General features: G+C 36.2%; 1 protein-coding gene across 1 annotated transcript in view; it reads right to left on the reverse strand.

The window, feature by feature from the left end:
- Positions 1-17,739, reverse strand: part of LNPEP (leucyl and cystinyl aminopeptidase) — a 78,401-nt gene that overhangs the window by 31,379 nt on the left and 29,283 nt on the right. Inside the window, exons 2-4 of the mRNA XM_074329203.1 lie at positions 15,488-16,428; positions 1,710-1,830; positions 617-771 (exon numbers count right to left, since the gene is read on the reverse strand). Of these exons, the coding sequence (XP_074185304.1) occupies positions 617-771; positions 1,710-1,830; positions 15,488-16,428 (1,217 nt within the window). The remainder of the gene's footprint in view (positions 1-616; positions 772-1,709; positions 1,831-15,487; positions 16,429-17,739) is intronic.

The following is a 17,739-nucleotide window of genomic DNA, read 5'->3' on the forward strand; positions in this document are numbered from 1 at the left end:
GTCATTTTCTTTCTTTTTTTTCTGGGTCATACAGAGAGTACCCTCCCTCTCTCCAATGAATGGAAGATCCAGTTGTAGCAGGAGAGGAAAAAATAAATCAATCTTGTCCTGACAACTACAATCCAAGAGTTGTGAGAGTGCAACTTAGAAAAAAGATTTTTCCGCCATAAAGTTATACCAAGCAGCCGCTATTTGTAAGAGGCAATATAGCTGTATATTAGTGTGGGGGGGACACAGAGAGAGAGAGAGAGAGATCTTGAGATGTGGTTCTTCAAGGTCCCATGCTGCCACTTATCAGCTGTGTGACTTGGAGGAAGTTATTTATTTAACCTGAGTCTCAGTTTGACATCTGTAAAATGGGATTATCACCCACGTAAGAGCAGTTATGAAAAGCAAGATAATAGATGTGAAAACACTTTATAAACTTCAAAGTCCTATACAAACATTAGATAGCATTTTCATCTGAAAATCGTTCATGTTAAAAAAAGCATCATTTTATTATGAAAGAAAGAATACAAAGGTGAATTATTATTAGCATCCAAATCTACTCTAATAAACTAGGACATGAAATAGACCACAGGTTCGACACAGAACATACAGCCCTGGTTGCTCATACCTGATGGGCCAGCTCATGAGCAATGATTTTAGTAACCAGTTTTCTGTCCCCCACTGAAGAAGTGTCATTGTCATACAGAAGTGTCTCTTCTCGGAAGGTGAGCAAACCCCAGTTTTCCATCGCTCCTGCTTCAAAGTCAGGAATAGCCACCAAATCTGGACATAACAGGAAAAAAGAGATCAACTTTTCCTCATCTAAGGCACTCCCTGGTGAAACCAAAATATTTCACCCATGGTTTTATTGCTGTGGATCAAGAGGCAGTGTGTTCATTTGACGCTCCTAAGGAAGGGAAGTGTCCTTATGTTGGCCTTGTCTGCTGCTCACTGGGCCATCCGCGGAGGAAGACCTGATCACAGCCCTGCGGTGTCACTGTTCTTTGTCCCTCACCAAAAGGAAGAGATACCGAACTCCTGCAAAACATACAGGGCCAACTCTCTCCTACTTAGGACCAGCTCCATGGTGAACAACACATGCTTTCCTAAGCATCTATTACTTGGTTTTTACTATTTGAATCAGCCTTTTATTATTATTATTAGTTTCAGGTGTCCAAACAATGTAATAGTTAGACATTTACATCCCTCACAAAGTGATAACTCCCCTGCCTCAATCTATTGTCCTGCTGACATTGTATATAGCTGTTACAATTCCATCGACTATTCTGTATGCTGTGCTCCATATCCCATGACCATATATATATATCTTAGATTATAGTTGACAATATTACTCAGTTTCAGCTTCGGGTGTACAGTGCAGTGGGGTCAGGCAACTACACCGTCCATGAAGTAGTCTCTCTAATAAGGAATTTCTTAGTAAGTTAGAATTAGTCACACTCCAGACTGGTCCCTAAGCAAATTCCCACTTACACAGCATCTTTGTAACAGCCCCATAAACTTCTAAGTGTTTTAAGTTCCACGTTCAGATACATTCAAGAAATCTAAATAATCTTAACAAATACAAATAATTTTTCAAACATAAACAGTGTTCCTTGGTTTTCTTTTACAATAACTCTGGCAGAAGTTTTTTCTAAAACCCATTTGCAAAATGAATCTAAGTTACAGTGGTAACAAAAATAGAGGTACTGTTTGATTCTTACCCAATTTCTTAAGTGGGTATTGAATTTCAAAGTAGTTTTCATAAAACTCAAGAAGCTTCACAGTTGTTTCCAAGGCATGGTGAACTTGACCAATCTTTTCTGGTACAGCATATATAGAAACCTACAAGGAAACATTATGTATGTTGTAGGAACAGGCATAATTAAAATGTCATGATATTCAAGTGGACACTGCCAGAATTAGCGTACGTGAGAAGTGCATAAAGTTGTGCGATTTTTCAGGACAGAAACACTTGCTTATAGTTCTTTTAGCCCCCACAGTTTAGCAAGTCACTTCCACGCATACAATAATGTCAAACAAACAAACAAAAAACTTGATAATTCCTTTTTTCTTTTTAAGTTAACATAACACCCAAAATCAACAATGTTGGCTCATATTATAACAACTTATAATCATTTGCCCATTTAATTTTACGATACTCTTCACTTGTCTCTATTACCTACAGTTGCCCTTTCTTGACTGTGAGCTATGAAGACTGTGAATTATTGAAGGACAAAACCAAATTTTCATCCTTATAACACCTATCACAGTGCCTGGCATTGAGCAGGCCTTCAATACAGAAGAATCTCATCCTAAAAGGGAGTTAGTTCTGAAGTAAACACGTAAGGCAGAAATTGAACGTTTGTTGAAATGACCCTGGAATAACCTAGTAGAGACCACTACATTCTCTTTCAGTAAGGTGGTACAGGTAGTTTCCCTTCCAGCTTTGGGACAGCTTACTTTTTACCAGTTGTCGGCCTGTTTTTATGGACCATGTTGTATAAAAAATAACTATGCCCAGGAGAATGAAACACTCAGTGAACGGCATAAAGTAACTAAAAGCAACTTACAAGTATGATAACTTGCTACCATTGCCCATTCAATCCAGGGCACGTGTTCTCTCAGGGAGAAGGCAGATGCAGTCACCCACTACTTAAATGTTATTCTTTCTCTCTTTTGCTAAGTGCATAAGGTAAACATATAACATGTGACTAACTGTAAATGTCTTATTCAATAAGTATCAAAAGGCAAAATTTAAGCAATCATGTTAAAAGCAATGGGTTTTAAAAAGCAATTTTTTTTTTTGATTGAGAAAAAAGCCCTGTATACTCACCTGGAAAATGGGATATGGATAAGACATAGCAGAAAATAAAAACAGCAAAATAAAGGTATCAATAGGTGGGAAATGGAGACTTATTGAATAATTAATCATTTAGACAAAATACATTTGTGAACTCTAACTCTAAATTAACTTTAGTTTCCCATTTAAGACTGAAAAACTGTCAACAATTTCTAAGAGGTCAAGTGCATTCCAGCCATAATTGCCTTTATGTGGGGCTTTAGTCTATAGAACATATGCATTAATCACAGAAACATGGAGGAAACATGGCATAAAAATTAAATGTAAAGAAAAAATTTTTCAGTAAATAAACAGTAAAATTAAATGTACAGGCTCTGAGTTAGAGTGCCAGGTTCAAATTTTAGTTAGTTGTGTGACCTTGAACAGATTGGTTAATCTGTCTCCTTCTCTGATAAAAGTAGCTCCCGCCCTCACAAGGCTGCTGTGAGCATCAAATGAGCTAATACATTGATAGAACTTAGAATAGTACCCGACACAATATAAGGGTTCAAGAAATGGTAGCTATTATCATTACTGTCCACAGCCTCCTCAGAAGTTGGCAAAATATGGTGACTAAAGCATTTGTGCCAATAGTTACTCAAAGAATGAAATGTCTAGAACTAGAGTTAACCAATGAAAAGCATGTTGCATTTTCATATGCGTGAGAAACGTCATCTCACACAGCATGTGGCCACGTGTACTTCAGCAGCCCGGCTACCACATGCAGCCCTTGGTATGCGGCTGTGACCACAGCTTATTACATTTCGTCACCACCTGCTCAGGGAACCACAAGCTCATCCTGGTCACAGGCACTTCTTATATCGTTCCCCTCCGAAGTCAGTGTTAGTTACAAAAATAATTTTTAAAAGCTCGACATATTCTTTTTAAATCTCTAACTGCCATTATAAATGACTATACCATGATCACTTGGAATTTGAGATGCCATTATTGTCTCTGCCTGTTATTTCCAGACTTACATATTTTATGTCACAGCTGACACAATCATTGAGAAGATGCTACACTAATAGAAACACGACCTATATCCCCCAGATTCCTCCTCAAACATCCTTCTGCCAGGCACACTATTTGGCCATTCCCATCAAAAATCATTTACAGGCAGGTACTAATGACAATAAAATGCAGAGGAACCTAACAAAACAATCAGTTTTGACCAATTACGGATACATCAGACCCTTAAACAAGTTTACTCATTAAGATGAAAACCACCCAATCAGGATGCGCTTTTTAAAAAAGGAAGATTCAACCAACTTTTACAACCTGGAGTTTTCTTTTAACTACATTTTTATACTATCTTTTAAGTCTGTACAATGTTCTAGATTTAGTGTTGCCCAATAAAATTTTCTGCATTGATGGAAATATTCAGCATTGGTGATATCCAATATGGTAGCCGCTAGTGACAGGAACACTAAAAATGTGGCTACTGAGATTGAGGAAGTAAATTTTAAATTTAGTTTTTTTTCAGCTTTAATGATATAATTAACATAATATTGTGCAAGTTTAAGGTGTACTTTTGTGTCAATTTAATATATTTATTTATTGTGAAATGTGATTATCACAGTAGTATTAGTTAATACTTCCATCACCTCACATAATTACTTTTCCTTGTGGTATGAACATTTAAGATCTACTCTCTTAGCAACTTTCCTATGTATATTAACAGCAGTGTTAACTATAGTCATCTTTTGTACATTATATCTCTAGTGTTTATTTATCTTGTAACTGGAAGTTTGTATCTTTTGACCACCTTTCTCCAATTTCCCTCCTCCACATCCTGCCTGTAACCACAAATCTGTTCTTTTTTTCTGTATTTGGTGTGTTTTGATCTTTGGGTATTTTTTTAGACTCCACCTATAATTGAGACCATACAGTATTTGTCTTTCTCTGACTTATTTCACTTAGCATAATGCTTCCAAGATCCATCTGTGTTGTCACAAATTATAGGTTTTCCTTGTTTTTAAGGCTGAATAATATTCCATCGTGTATATATACCACAACTTCTTTATTTATTCATCAGTCGATGGACACTTAGGTTGTTTCCATGTCTTGGCCATTGTAAATAAAGCTGCTATGAACATGGAGGTACAGATATATTTTCAAGGGGGAAGACAGTTTTAAGTAGATCAATCAATCATTCATGGACCTAAAGACCCCCACCCCCCAAAAAAAAGCGTTGATTCTAGTTCTCTTAAAGGTCTAGATCATTCTATGGCAGGGCAGATATGGAACAAAGGGTTTTGTATCATTCTGGACTCCATAGATCAGGACAAGTAGTGAAAAAATAATTGAACTTAACAATGTAGGCCTTTAATTCATTAAAATGAAGGTAAGTCTAAGAAATCACAAAAGGGCTGAGAAGTTAAATTATGTATTCTTACTATGTGTATGTTGGAGAGGGGGGATTTGGGAAAGAGGGGCAACTTGTTGAAAACCCTTCAGGTATTAATATAAAAACCAAACAGATAAAACTTCATTTTTTTTTAAAGGTAATTAGTTTTTAAACTTGTTTTTGTCCTCTCTAGTTTAGAACTATCCAGGGCTGAGATAAATAACTGTAGAATCCTCAAATAACCAAGGCCCCTAATATGTGGTTTGTCAGATATGCCTGGCCAGAACATTTCCTTCTCCTGTGACCTAGATCTATCTTAAGAAACCTGCTGTCCAGTTTCAACAGCTCCACTTTCTACCTGCTGTGGACTCCTAAAGTATTCCTCTCCAGTCCCTATAAACGGCAGGTTTAATGTTTAGACTAACAGTACTTAAGATGTGGTATGGCTACCCTGGGCATCCCTGATACTCTTTCAGTGGGTCTTCAAGGTCAAACTATTTCCGTAATAAGAGGTTTTTGCCATTTTCACTCCCATTCTCTTATGAGTGCACAGTGGAGTTTACCACAGACTCCATGACATGTGATATAACAGACTGACAACAGAAGCAAATCTGAAAATCTAGTTTTTTATTAAGCCAAACATGGAAGAGATTTGCAACAATGTAAAATAACACCTTTCACTAATATTTTTTTGTTTTGGAAAACAGTTATTTTTCATTAAAAATGTTACTTATGTTAGCATGTAAAAGATTTTTTATTGTTATTATGAAATAAATTAATATTTTAATTTTTTCAGTATTAATTTCTAATGCAGCAAATAACCAGAGCTATAACCCATATAAACAAAAGCTTTTAGGGGTCCACAATAATTTTTAAGAGTATAAAAGGTGGTCTGAGACCAAAAAGTTTGAGAACCATAATTCTGTCTTCAAAGATAAAGAAAAAAAATCCCAAACTCTCCAGACATCTTGATTCAAGCATGGAAGTTTCAATACACTGTTTTTTCAATGAAAAAGCATATAAAGTAAATACATAAAGTAAGTAAGACGATCTGGATAACTCTATAGCAGGACACGAAGGGACACGGGGTTTGGGCTCATCCTGGATTCCTGAGTCCAGAAAAAAAATAATTGAACTTAACCATAGCTATGGAATAAGCACAGAAGATGAAAGAAGGGAGGAGGAAGATGTTGGGTTATTCTTTAATTTTGCTTTTGAAACTAGTTCAGAGTAAGAGACTCCCTCCCTACCATCATCTTCTTCCCCTCAAACACTGAGACTAGGTCTTATTTAGCACTATGTACAAAGCACTTTGTATGTCTGAAACATAGCAAGTACTCAGACTGCATTTCAGTGAAAAGGGAAGCTAAATAAACACTGATAAAAATATTCCCCCAAAAAGTGATTTGTAATTACTCTATTTCCTATAAAGACATTTATAGAAAAAGGAAGAGCATTGAAACTCAACTTTACTTGGAAAAAAAATAGAAGAAAAACCTCTAAATTAAAAGAGTACAGAGTAAAACTGTCATGTAAATGTGTGTTTTGGAGTTATTTGAAGTAATATTAATCTCCGATAACATTTATTGAACGTCTACTATGTGTGGGACATGATGTTAGGTGCCAACTCTAGTAGCAATCAAATACAAGATAACTGTGTTTTTATTTATTGTATGTAATTGATGGTTTCCGCTGAACAAGCATGTACACATAGAACCGGAAACATGGTTTTAACCGTTTAGAAAATGGAGTCCTAAACAAGTGGCACTTCTGCCTTCACAACACACCATGTATGTTTCTTTGAGCATCGCTGGGTAGGAATGTGGACGCCAATAATTTATTCCTGTGGGAAAAACTATTTTCTTAACCCTGAGGTTTCCCAGGAACAATTGTGGCCCAAGACAGAAACGCCTCTACTCTGTTCCCATGCAACTCATCCGCAGAGCTCCTTGAAGGAGCCTTCACATTGCCGCTTGGCCCAAACCACTACCTTCTATGTTTTAGAACTATTGTCTTTGCGAGGGGGGAAAAAAGTTCCAGAGATTCCTGGTAGGGTGGAGGAGGTAAGGAGGTCAATTGCCATGATTCCTGACAGATTCTCAGAGCCAAAAGTGGCTGCCAAGTTACAATCCTTCAGCAAAACTAATAATAAAGTAAGGGTGTCACGGTCACTAGCAGAAACACAAATTCACTAGGAAAACTAGCTTCTTATTAAGCTTCCTATGAGGAAACATAGCAAAATAGGTATGAATTTAAACACAGACATGTTTGTTTGCATTCCTGACACCTATGAAACACAGGCCTTGTTACCAGTTAATGAAGTGCCCTTATTCTATATCTTCCTGTTAACACTGTCCCCTTTGGTCTTAAATTCCTAACTATTTCAAACCCACCTGACAGGCAAAATATATTTAATACCTGATCTAAGACTGAAACAAGTTCTACTTGTATGAATAATGAGGTGCTGCATATTACATTTGCTGAAACGAACCAGAAAAAAACATCTAAGCCAGAATTAAATTAGATGTAGCAATGAATAGGTCCTCTACTCTCACGTAACACTTCCCTGAAAGTGTTACAGATACATAATAATTATTAAAGACGAAATGGAAAGAATCCTATACTGGCCTCAAACATGTAGTAAACAAGAAACAAGAAAGAAATACCACTTGTTCCTCAATTTTAAAAATCTCACTATGGCTGGAATATGTCAAACCACCATATATCTTAGCGCTCAGCTAATATCAGAAAAAGTTTCCATTTCTGTGCATATTTTAGTTTTATAATTAAAGATAGTAAAACATCTTGGTAATCTCCTTAAATAAGAATCACAGAGCTAGTGTGTGAGGAGTTAGGATTTGAAAGCAGCAGTCTGAACGGCTCTATTATGCTACACTATGCAGCAGTCTTACAAAATGAGACAGATTCATGCGTAGATCTCCAAAATGAAAAACTAAAAGTACAAAACCAAATGCATCTTTAAAAAAGTGATGTGAGATGGGACCTGTGCTTCTTGAAGCCTGACAATTTTCGAAGAGAATGTACTATTTTGTATGTTTGTATACCTTTTTAACAAATTAATTCTGCTGGACTATAATCTCCTCAAGGGCAGAGACCATGCTACGTTCATATCTGTACTCCAGCTTTAAGAACACAGAGTGGCACAAGTTAGCATACAGTGAAGGTATATTTTAATTTATTTGAGGTGGGCATCTTTTTAAAAACTATTACCTTTTTTAAAAGAGATAAGTTGGGACGTATCAAAAAGAAATTTAAAAAATAACTTGTTAATTGAGGCAGTTTAAAATGATAAGAAGAATTTGAATTAAAATATTCACTCTATACTTCTCTGACCATCACTCCTGACTCTCCAATAGAAGAATGGAGCAAGGAGAAAACGGAAAACTAATTTTGGCTTGTTCTATTTTCAGTCTTAAAGATAAGAAATAAAGAAAAACTATTAGCATGATATAAAAAGGAAGAAATTCAAAATTTTTTAAAAATGGGAAAATAACCAAAAAAAAGAATAAATAATGAATAGATCTGAATCACAGTATTATCTGCTTTCAATAAAACAGAATTGAGCCCAAAGCATTCATCTTCTAAAAAATTTTTTGTACAATATAGTCCATACACACACACAATATATACAAATATATATATATATATACACACACACATATACATATATATGTATATTTGTATTTTCTCTGGTTGTTATCCACAATGGAATTAATACAGAACCAAGAGAAAATATAAAATTTACAATAATGTACAAAGTTCTAATAATAACTATTTAGTTCTGCTGAACAACCAGCATTCAAAAACATTGCAGATTCCACTGAGAAAATACTCTAGTCAAAATTCTGGCCACAGGACAACTACAAAGCATCAAGTTAACAAGTGAAACATAACGTTCCATGGACTAAAGAATACAGACAATACAGAATGCTGAGATCATTTGGTTCCTTTGTCCGTATATTTATCATTATGACAATGATTAGAATTCACATAAAGGTATGTCATTTTAGTCACTTAAAATTTAGACAATATCTTCATGGGGAAAAATTAAGTTATTTCAGCTTAATTTTCAACTTTCTTTTCCTTTTCTAGGATAAATTATTTACCCTAATGTTTATATCTGTAACAAACTCACCCTCCAATCAAATTTATAATCTTTATCTTATACAATACTTTTAACAATCTTTCCTCATAACACAAGTCCCACAGTCCTTGACAATCCTCAGGGTACCTCTTAGAAAGATTCAGGTATAAAAAGCAATTGAAACTGTCAATGATGAGTATATATTTATGCCCATTCATCTCTCATGCAAATCTACAAAGCGGCAGACACCTTTCTAAGATCTAAAGCTAAAAAGTTTACTTTTAATTCCATCAATTATCTGGATATAGTTTCAAAAGTATCTTAACCTATGATAATTCCTTATTTAAAATGAAAATGACATGAGGCATAACGAATACCTGTAAGTCATTTAACAAAGACTATATGTTACTGAATGAGATCAGCAAAAGAAATTTATGAAAACCCTTCAATGTATACAGAATGCTTATGAGTTAGAAAATACCTCAACCGGTAAATGAATATAATTGCTAGACTTGCTCTCAGATGGATTTGAACAAAGAATTAATTTGCTGATAATTCTCTGAAATGCTTTTCCATCAGACTGATAAAACACAAGCAAATGATAGTTTTAAATCTCTATAGCAAAAACTTTGCCATCAATTTACAACTTACTGAGGATCACTTTGATTATCATTAACCCATTTGTTAAAAATAGTGATGATTATCCAAACACCTGGGATTGTAACCACATTTTTTCCTACCATTTGTCATTGTCATTTGACAATCTGCCAAGAAAAGCTTCTATGCATGAATTCAAGTCTTTATCTCAATGGTATTTCGTAAATGAGCAATAAATGAAAACAGAACTATGTACCCAACTACAATGAACAACTGCATTCAAACAAAACTAGCCACATTTCAGTGAATGCTAATTTCTATCTAACTCAACACATATATTCATTATCTAATCCCCAAGTCAGACTAGAACCTCCTTCCACATTTAATTATTTTTCTGTGTGCTTCCTCCAGCTGGAACATTACCAAGCTTCTGTATGGAAGTGAGTCTGCTATTTTAAACAGCAATGCACTTCTTTTTCCCACTAACACCCAATACTCTGCTCAGTCTAAATTGTTTTCTTAGTCTAGCCACCCAATCTAGATACTGTAAGGACAATGTCAGTGGCCCAAAGGGTTAGATACTTAGCACTGGGTTTAAAAAGCAGAGAAACTACTGCTGATGTGTACAAGGCAGAACCATCCCAAACTCATGGACACTTGATAAAATCTGGGACACACTAGTTCCTCCCACCAAGCCCCAAGCGCCCGCAGCAGCCCCCCCTAACTTAACCATTGAGGTCCTTTTGACAATTATGGGACAAGAAGAAACTTGACAAGTATTACCCTACTTCAGTCTTCAAATCACACTACTAATACCAACCTAAAGAAAGTTCTTTTCAACATTTAGCTCTCCTCACTCTCACTAATCTCCATGTATTTTTCCTCCGACAAGAACCCTGGAATGGTGTGATGTTAGAGAGGTGATGACTATTCTAACAACTGTTTTAAACTTTATAAAATAACAGTTTCAGCATTGAGAAAAACTATGGCCAAAGCCTTCTTGCCCACCAGAAAGGTCCTGTATGACACCAAATGACACCTGGGGCAGTTGTCTGGGAAATACTACTACACAACCCTCGTTATCTTTGCTGCGAGATCCAGGAGGGAAAGGAGCACACCCAACTCACAGAGGTACCGCTTCTCACTGCACTTCCCTTTCTCCTGTTCTCCCAGCTTATAAAGCTCTCTCCCACAGAAATATCAGGAAGCCTTCTTTTACTGCCTATATCACAGATCATTGGCTTGACCTCCCGCAATAATGCAGGGGGACTGGAGAAGACTTTGGACCATCCAGCCCCCCAATCTACAGAAGTCCAGACAATTGGCTTGAGTTTTATGTAGGTGACTACATTCTTGTAATACGTGGGAGAAATGCCCAGGAAGATCTCCATTAAGGAAATACTCTTAAAACAGAAGAACTTCAAAGGATCTTCTACAGTTGACTTGATTCTCCATGGTTTTTTCAAACTCCCTTAGAAGCCTGAAATTTCCTTTATTTGGCAAATGAACTGGTTTCCTCCTAGTTTAGATGCTAAGGTTGGAATTTTAAAAAAATTTAATTGGCGCATTGTTCAACCATAAGCGTCAGCAGAAAAGTGAAGGAAAACCAGGCAATAAAGAATGGTGACTGCTATCATGATGATCCCACAAGGTCAATGGCTCTATAGTCCTCTCCGTTTGTTTTTTTTTTTAATGTTTGGTAGACATCACCTGAGAAACCATCTGATCCTGAGCTTTTCTTTGTTGGGAGGTTTTTAATTACTGATTCAATCTCTTTACTCATTACTGATCTGTTCAGATTTTTTATGTCTTCATGATTCAGTTTTGGTAGGTTGTGTGTTTCTAAGAATTTATCCACTTCTTCTAGGTTAACCAATTTGTTGACCTATAATTGTTCATAGTAGTCTCTTATAATCCTTTGTATTTCTGTAGTATCAGTTGTAATGTCTCCTCTTTCATGTCTGATTTTGAGTGTTTCGTTCTTAGTCTAGCTAAAGGTTTGTCATTTTCGTTTATCTTTCCAAAAACCCAGCTCTTCATTTCACTAATCTTTTCTATGTTTTTTCCAGTATCTATTTCATTTATTTCTGCTCCGATCTTTATTTTCTTCCTCCTGCTAATTTTGGGTTGAGTTTTTTTCTAGTTCCTTGCGATCTTTCTTTTCTCAATGTAGGCATTTATCACTCTAAACTTAACTCTTAGAGCTCCTTTTGATGCATGCCATAGCATGCATACGCCACCATATTACAGTGTTAACAATATTCTGAATTTGACTATCTAATTATTTTTACTAGTGTGTTGTAATTTTGATGTTTTCATGTTAAAATTATCATCCTTTCATTTCAGCTGGAAGCACTCCTTTTAGCATTTTTTGTAAGGATGGTCTAGTAATGAACTCCCTCAGCTTTTGCTTGTCTAGGAAAGTCTTTTATCTCTCCTTTATTTCTGAAGGATACTTTGCTGGATAGAGTATTCTTGTTTGGCATTTTGTTTTTTGTTTTTTCAGCACTTTGAATATATCATCTGTCTCTTTCCTGGTCTCTAAGGTTTCTGTTGAGAAATCCACTGATCAACATATGAGGGTTCCCTTGTAAGTTTCAAACTTCTTTTACTTTTCTGCTTTTAAGATTCTCTTTCATTTTTGACAAGTTTATTATAATGTGTCTTGAAGAGGATATCTTTAAGCTGAATTTGTTTGGTAGCCCATGAGCTTCATGAACTGGGATATCCAAATCTCTCTCAATATTTGGGAAGTTCTTGGCCATTATTTATAAATAAGCTTTCTGCCCTCTTCTCCCTCTGTTTTCCTTCTGGAACTCCAACAATTCACAAATTGTTTCTTTTGATGGTGTCCCATACATCACGTAGGCTTTCTTCATTATGTTTCATGCTTTTCTCTTTGTTCTCCTCTGACCAGATAATTTCAAATTTCCTTTCTTCTAACTCACCAATTTTTTCTTCTGCTTGGTCCATTCTGCTATTGATTCTCTCTATTGCATTTTTCATTTTCATTCATTGTATTCTTCAGCCCCAGAATTTCTGTTTGATTCCTTTATATGATTTATATGTCTTTGTTAAACTTCTCATTTTGTTTGGTTTTGTTTCCTGATTTTATTGACTTGTCTGTGTTTTCTTGTAGCTCATTAAGTTTCCTTAAAACAGCTATTTTGAATTCTTTATTGGGTAAATCATAGATCTTCATGTCTTTGGGATCAGTTACTAAAAGGTTATTGTGCTCCTTTGATGTTTTCATATTTCCTTGATTCTTCATGCTCCTTGAAGTTTTGTATTGCTGTTTTCATATCAGAAGTAGCAGTTATCTCCTCCAGTTTTTACCAATTGCCCTCTCCAACGCATCCAAATTCATATATATATAGTTTTTGGGGGTTTTTTTTTGCTCCAACAGTGTGCCATAACTTTTCTCCTGAAAATCTGGACTTCCACAAAGGCTCTCTTGCCCGAGGGTGACTGTCTAAGACAGTGTTTTTCAGGCACTCTCAAGCCAAGGGGGCTGGAGCCTTTCACAGGCCACAGCCAGGACCAAGGTCTGTATGCATGGCTGGGCAAGACACCTCCAGGTTCCTTGGCATATGGTGCTGGATCCCACTGCTTTCACAAAGGCATTTTTGTCCATGGATGGATGCCAAATTGTTGTTGTTGGGGTGTGTGTGAGGGGGTGGGGGGAGGGCATGAATGAAGGACATCTTATTTAGCCATGATACTGTCATAATTTAAATCTAAATGTCACATTAAGCTAGTGACCACCATAGTGTACAACATAGTTCTAGAAGCTTTACTATACACATATTATCTTACTGGAATTCACTTTTAAAAGTAAAATTAAAAGAAACGTGAAAATTACTGGCTTTTAGGTATTCAATTAGCAACAGTAAATAACAACTAAGCAAAAAGTAACATTTCTGGCATGCAATGCCAGAGCTGTGATCCAAAAGCTAGTTTTCCTTCATAAAGTGGTTAAGAAAACCAAAAGATGTTGTTTTTTTTAAATGAGCTTTTACATTTTATAATAAAATGAATTCTCAAGACTTTAAGACCAAATCAGAAGAATAAAAATCATTGCAGGGAACAAACTGACAGTTTAAGACTGAGGAACATGGTTCCATCCTGACCTCAAACAAAATACCAGATATGATTGAAAAAATTGTATTTTTAGAGAAATTTCTCATATTGTATATTATAATTGGTTTTCTGAGAAAAAAAAATATGTGCTGTCTCCTTTTTCCCCCGGTAGTACCAGGTGAATGCGGGTACAGTAAAATGTAATACTCGCCATGAGACAATCTATGTAATTATTAATAGAGGCGAGTTTTCTGGCTAAGTTATAAAATGTTACTAATTTTTAAAATACTGTTTTTTTAATACTCAATTTCTTAATTTTAAGAAACTGTCTTCCCTTTTTCTAGCATTTTCTACAACTCAATCCAGCCCATGGCAGGAGTCAACAAGTGACCATTCTCCAAATCACCCTATTCTGCCATATTTTCTTCCCATTATATAGTAGTAGTAGATGATAAAGGATTTGTCTTAAAACTTTGTTTGCGTACCAAGAACACTGTTTTTATATACATGTATCCTATAATTCCTAGAGATAATAGAGATTATAGATGGAGAAGTAAAGCCAAGCTGCTATTGCAGATATAAATTTGCTTTTAATGTCAGAGCTCATGAAGAGCCAGCATGCCATTTATTTTCAAAGTATTACGTAAAGGGACAAGAGAAAAATTACCTATCTGAATAGGACTACAGATCCTGCTTTTGTCTGTTTCTCCATTTAAGAAGGATAACAAAACTTCCTCAAATAAATTTAAAATATTCATCTCTAGTTTTCTCAATACACCAACATACATTAGCCAAATGGCCAGCATCAGTAATTCACATACTGGTTTACAGAGTAATATGAGAAAATGTTTCAACTGCGTTAAGCAGATGTCACAGTACTTTGTGCATACGAGAACTGACATTATGCTAATTAACAATAACCTGTTTGCAGTGTTCTCTGCATCTTTCTGGAAATTCAGACTACACGCTATGGATACTAAGATTAAAGCACAAAATATATGGTCTAAATAGGGAGCTGAATGCTTTCATGTTTTGATTCACTGCTTTAATAACCAAATTAAGTCTCTTTTAGATTTTTTACAAATTTCCACCAGAAATTCAAAATAGGGAGGGTGGCATTTTTAAAAAAACAAACCAGCAAAGATGAAGGATACTAAAAATGATATATGTAATAAGCATAAAATACTTCTTCACACCCTTTTTTTCCATCTCACTAAGCACCTCCTGCAAGTTCTGCACATTAAGAAAATAGCTCTTAAAGAATAATCCATACTCTTCTTTACTCTGTGCGTCCCACAGAGATCTTGTAAGGTGACAGAAAACTAGATTCATCTTATAAAACATAAAAAGATCAAGATAACGTAAGTTTTTGCGATGGACTGTACGTGACATAATATTTATCCATTTCCTTCCATCAGCATGCCCGAACCCTCACCATGATATATGATATATGCTCAAGGCTTTGACTAAAAAATAAATAGCACGTTCTTCCAAATCACCATTCTACTATTTTACACGTAACATCCTAAATTTTTAAAAATTGCAGTTCATGTCTTTGGTCTGGGCAAAGGAACAGATTGCAGAAGTCATCACAGAGCAAGGCAGCAGAACCGTTTAAGAGGGCTACATACTTTTTCTCTTTATTGCCATCTGTGTAGGAGATGCCATAAAACCCATAGTAAGAGCTGGATATATTTGCCGAGTACTCTATCTTCAAGGTATAATTGTGCCCTTCAAGAAGGGTTTCAGGGGCGACAATGGCAATTTGTTCATGAAATGGATATTCCAAGACCTCAACTTGTTTTTCTTGGCTTGAGACTGCTGACATAAAGGTCACTCTTGAAATATTATGGTGTGTGCTGTGGAGAATAATATTCCAAGTGGCCTGAAGAGCCTGAAGTGAAATTGTCACGGAACCTCTGAACGTCATGGAGGTCAGGTTTGGATGCAGGTTGAGTTCATAGCGTAGTGGCATAACCGCAGTGGGAAGCCTGACTTGTGCCCACGGAAACAACTTCCCATTTGTTGCCACTGGCTGAATGAGTCCCATCGACTGGTTTTTCTTATGGCACCCTTCTTTGGTAAAGGTACATCTGGGCAGTAGATAAATCACCATGATTACAGAAATGGCAACCAGAATGACAAAAGCACAGACCCCCATGGTCCTTGCAGAGGGCACTGAACAAGTCCCATCTGGGCTCTGCCTGTAGCCGGCTGCACTGTTCCGAAGGCCTGAACTTCTGTTCATGAAGGACATGCCCAGCAGCTTTGCAGATGACTCGTAATCCTCTTCGTCCTCATCCATCTCATGCTCCCCGAGACCCCGCACCAGCAGTCGGGAGCCCCGGGGCTCATATTCCACCTCGTCAGGCTCTAGAGGATGTAAACAAGGCTCTTTGGCTAAATCCACCACATCTGGTTCTTCCTCAAACATGCTGTTTTCAATCATATTCCTGGGGAGCTGAAGCCGATCTAAAATACCAAAACAGAAGGACAAGGCACAGAGTTAGGAAGAAAAGCTCATCATAAAATGTCTACTAACAAGGCCACTTTTAATTTAAGAATTTTTTTTTAATCACTAAGACTTATTTCCGTCTCAGAGCTACTGAACTAAATAAATAAGATGCTTATAATTTTCTTATACCCATTAAAAACTCACGCATAAATAAAAGTATACTACGATCATGAAATAAGAAAGCTAAATAAACAGACTAGTATCCAAAAAACAGTAGCTGAGATTAAATACTAGTTTCCTTAATCCACTCCTGCCCAACACCCTGGCCCCTTGTCCTGAGCTTTTAGGGGCCCTGCTTTGGCCTGCCTGGCCCCACTGGGTGAGGGGTCAGTAAGATCAGAGATGTGCACACCCCGAGTCCATGTCCCCCAGTGGCAGGACCCCAGAATTCCCGCATTTAGGGCCTTTGTGGGTCTCTTCTCTGAATGCCATTCTCCCTAAGGAGGACCCCACACTGGTATGCCCAGTTACAGTCTTAAATAATGGTCAACCAACAGGCTGGGTTGGAAAACTATATAGAAAATTTCCATAACCAAGAAATAAAAAAAATAAGACAAAAGAACTGTAAGTATCAGATAAAATTACAGTCCAACCTGTTTTGTCATGCTTCTGAGGCATTCAGAAGTATAACATAGTCCCCTCTGTAACAACCATGCTGTGTGCCACGAGTATAAGTGGATCTTGGGATAGGGTAACGATGGGAGCTTTTATAAACTACAAAGAACCACATTTTCCAACTTGCTAAGAGTCACTGAGAAAAAAAAGACTCAAAAAGTAGATGGATAAATAATCACATATAGATCGATAATTCCTAGGATCAGATCATTCAATATTCTTTATTTAAGAATCACAGAATTTTAGCTTTTACAGGATCTCAACAGTTTGGTAATTAAAACCCCTGTTAACCTTTCCCTACAAGGTACTTTATACATATCATTTCAAACCCTCACAACAATTCTATAAAATGGTGAGTGTTATCATTATTTCAGACATGAGAAAACAAAAAAATAGAAAGAGGGGTTAATTTCTGTCCATAAAGTCAGTTATTTAGTCACAAAACTGATATTGGAGACCCGTTCTAAACACCTAATTCTAAATTTTAGACTCTTTCCATTATTATATTGCATCTCTCTACTCAACTAATGCAAGAAAGGATGAGAGCTTATACCCACGTTATTTATTTATTTTGTACTTGGCAATGAAATTGCCAAGAATATCATTTTGCCATCAGCAGAGAAAAACACAAAAGTACTTAATATCTAGCTTAA

Source organism: Rhinolophus sinicus, linkage group LG03 (genome assembly GCF_036562045.2).
Source record: "Rhinolophus sinicus isolate RSC01 linkage group LG03, ASM3656204v1, whole genome shotgun sequence".
Classification (NCBI taxonomy): domain Eukaryota; kingdom Metazoa; phylum Chordata; class Mammalia; order Chiroptera; family Rhinolophidae; genus Rhinolophus; species Rhinolophus sinicus.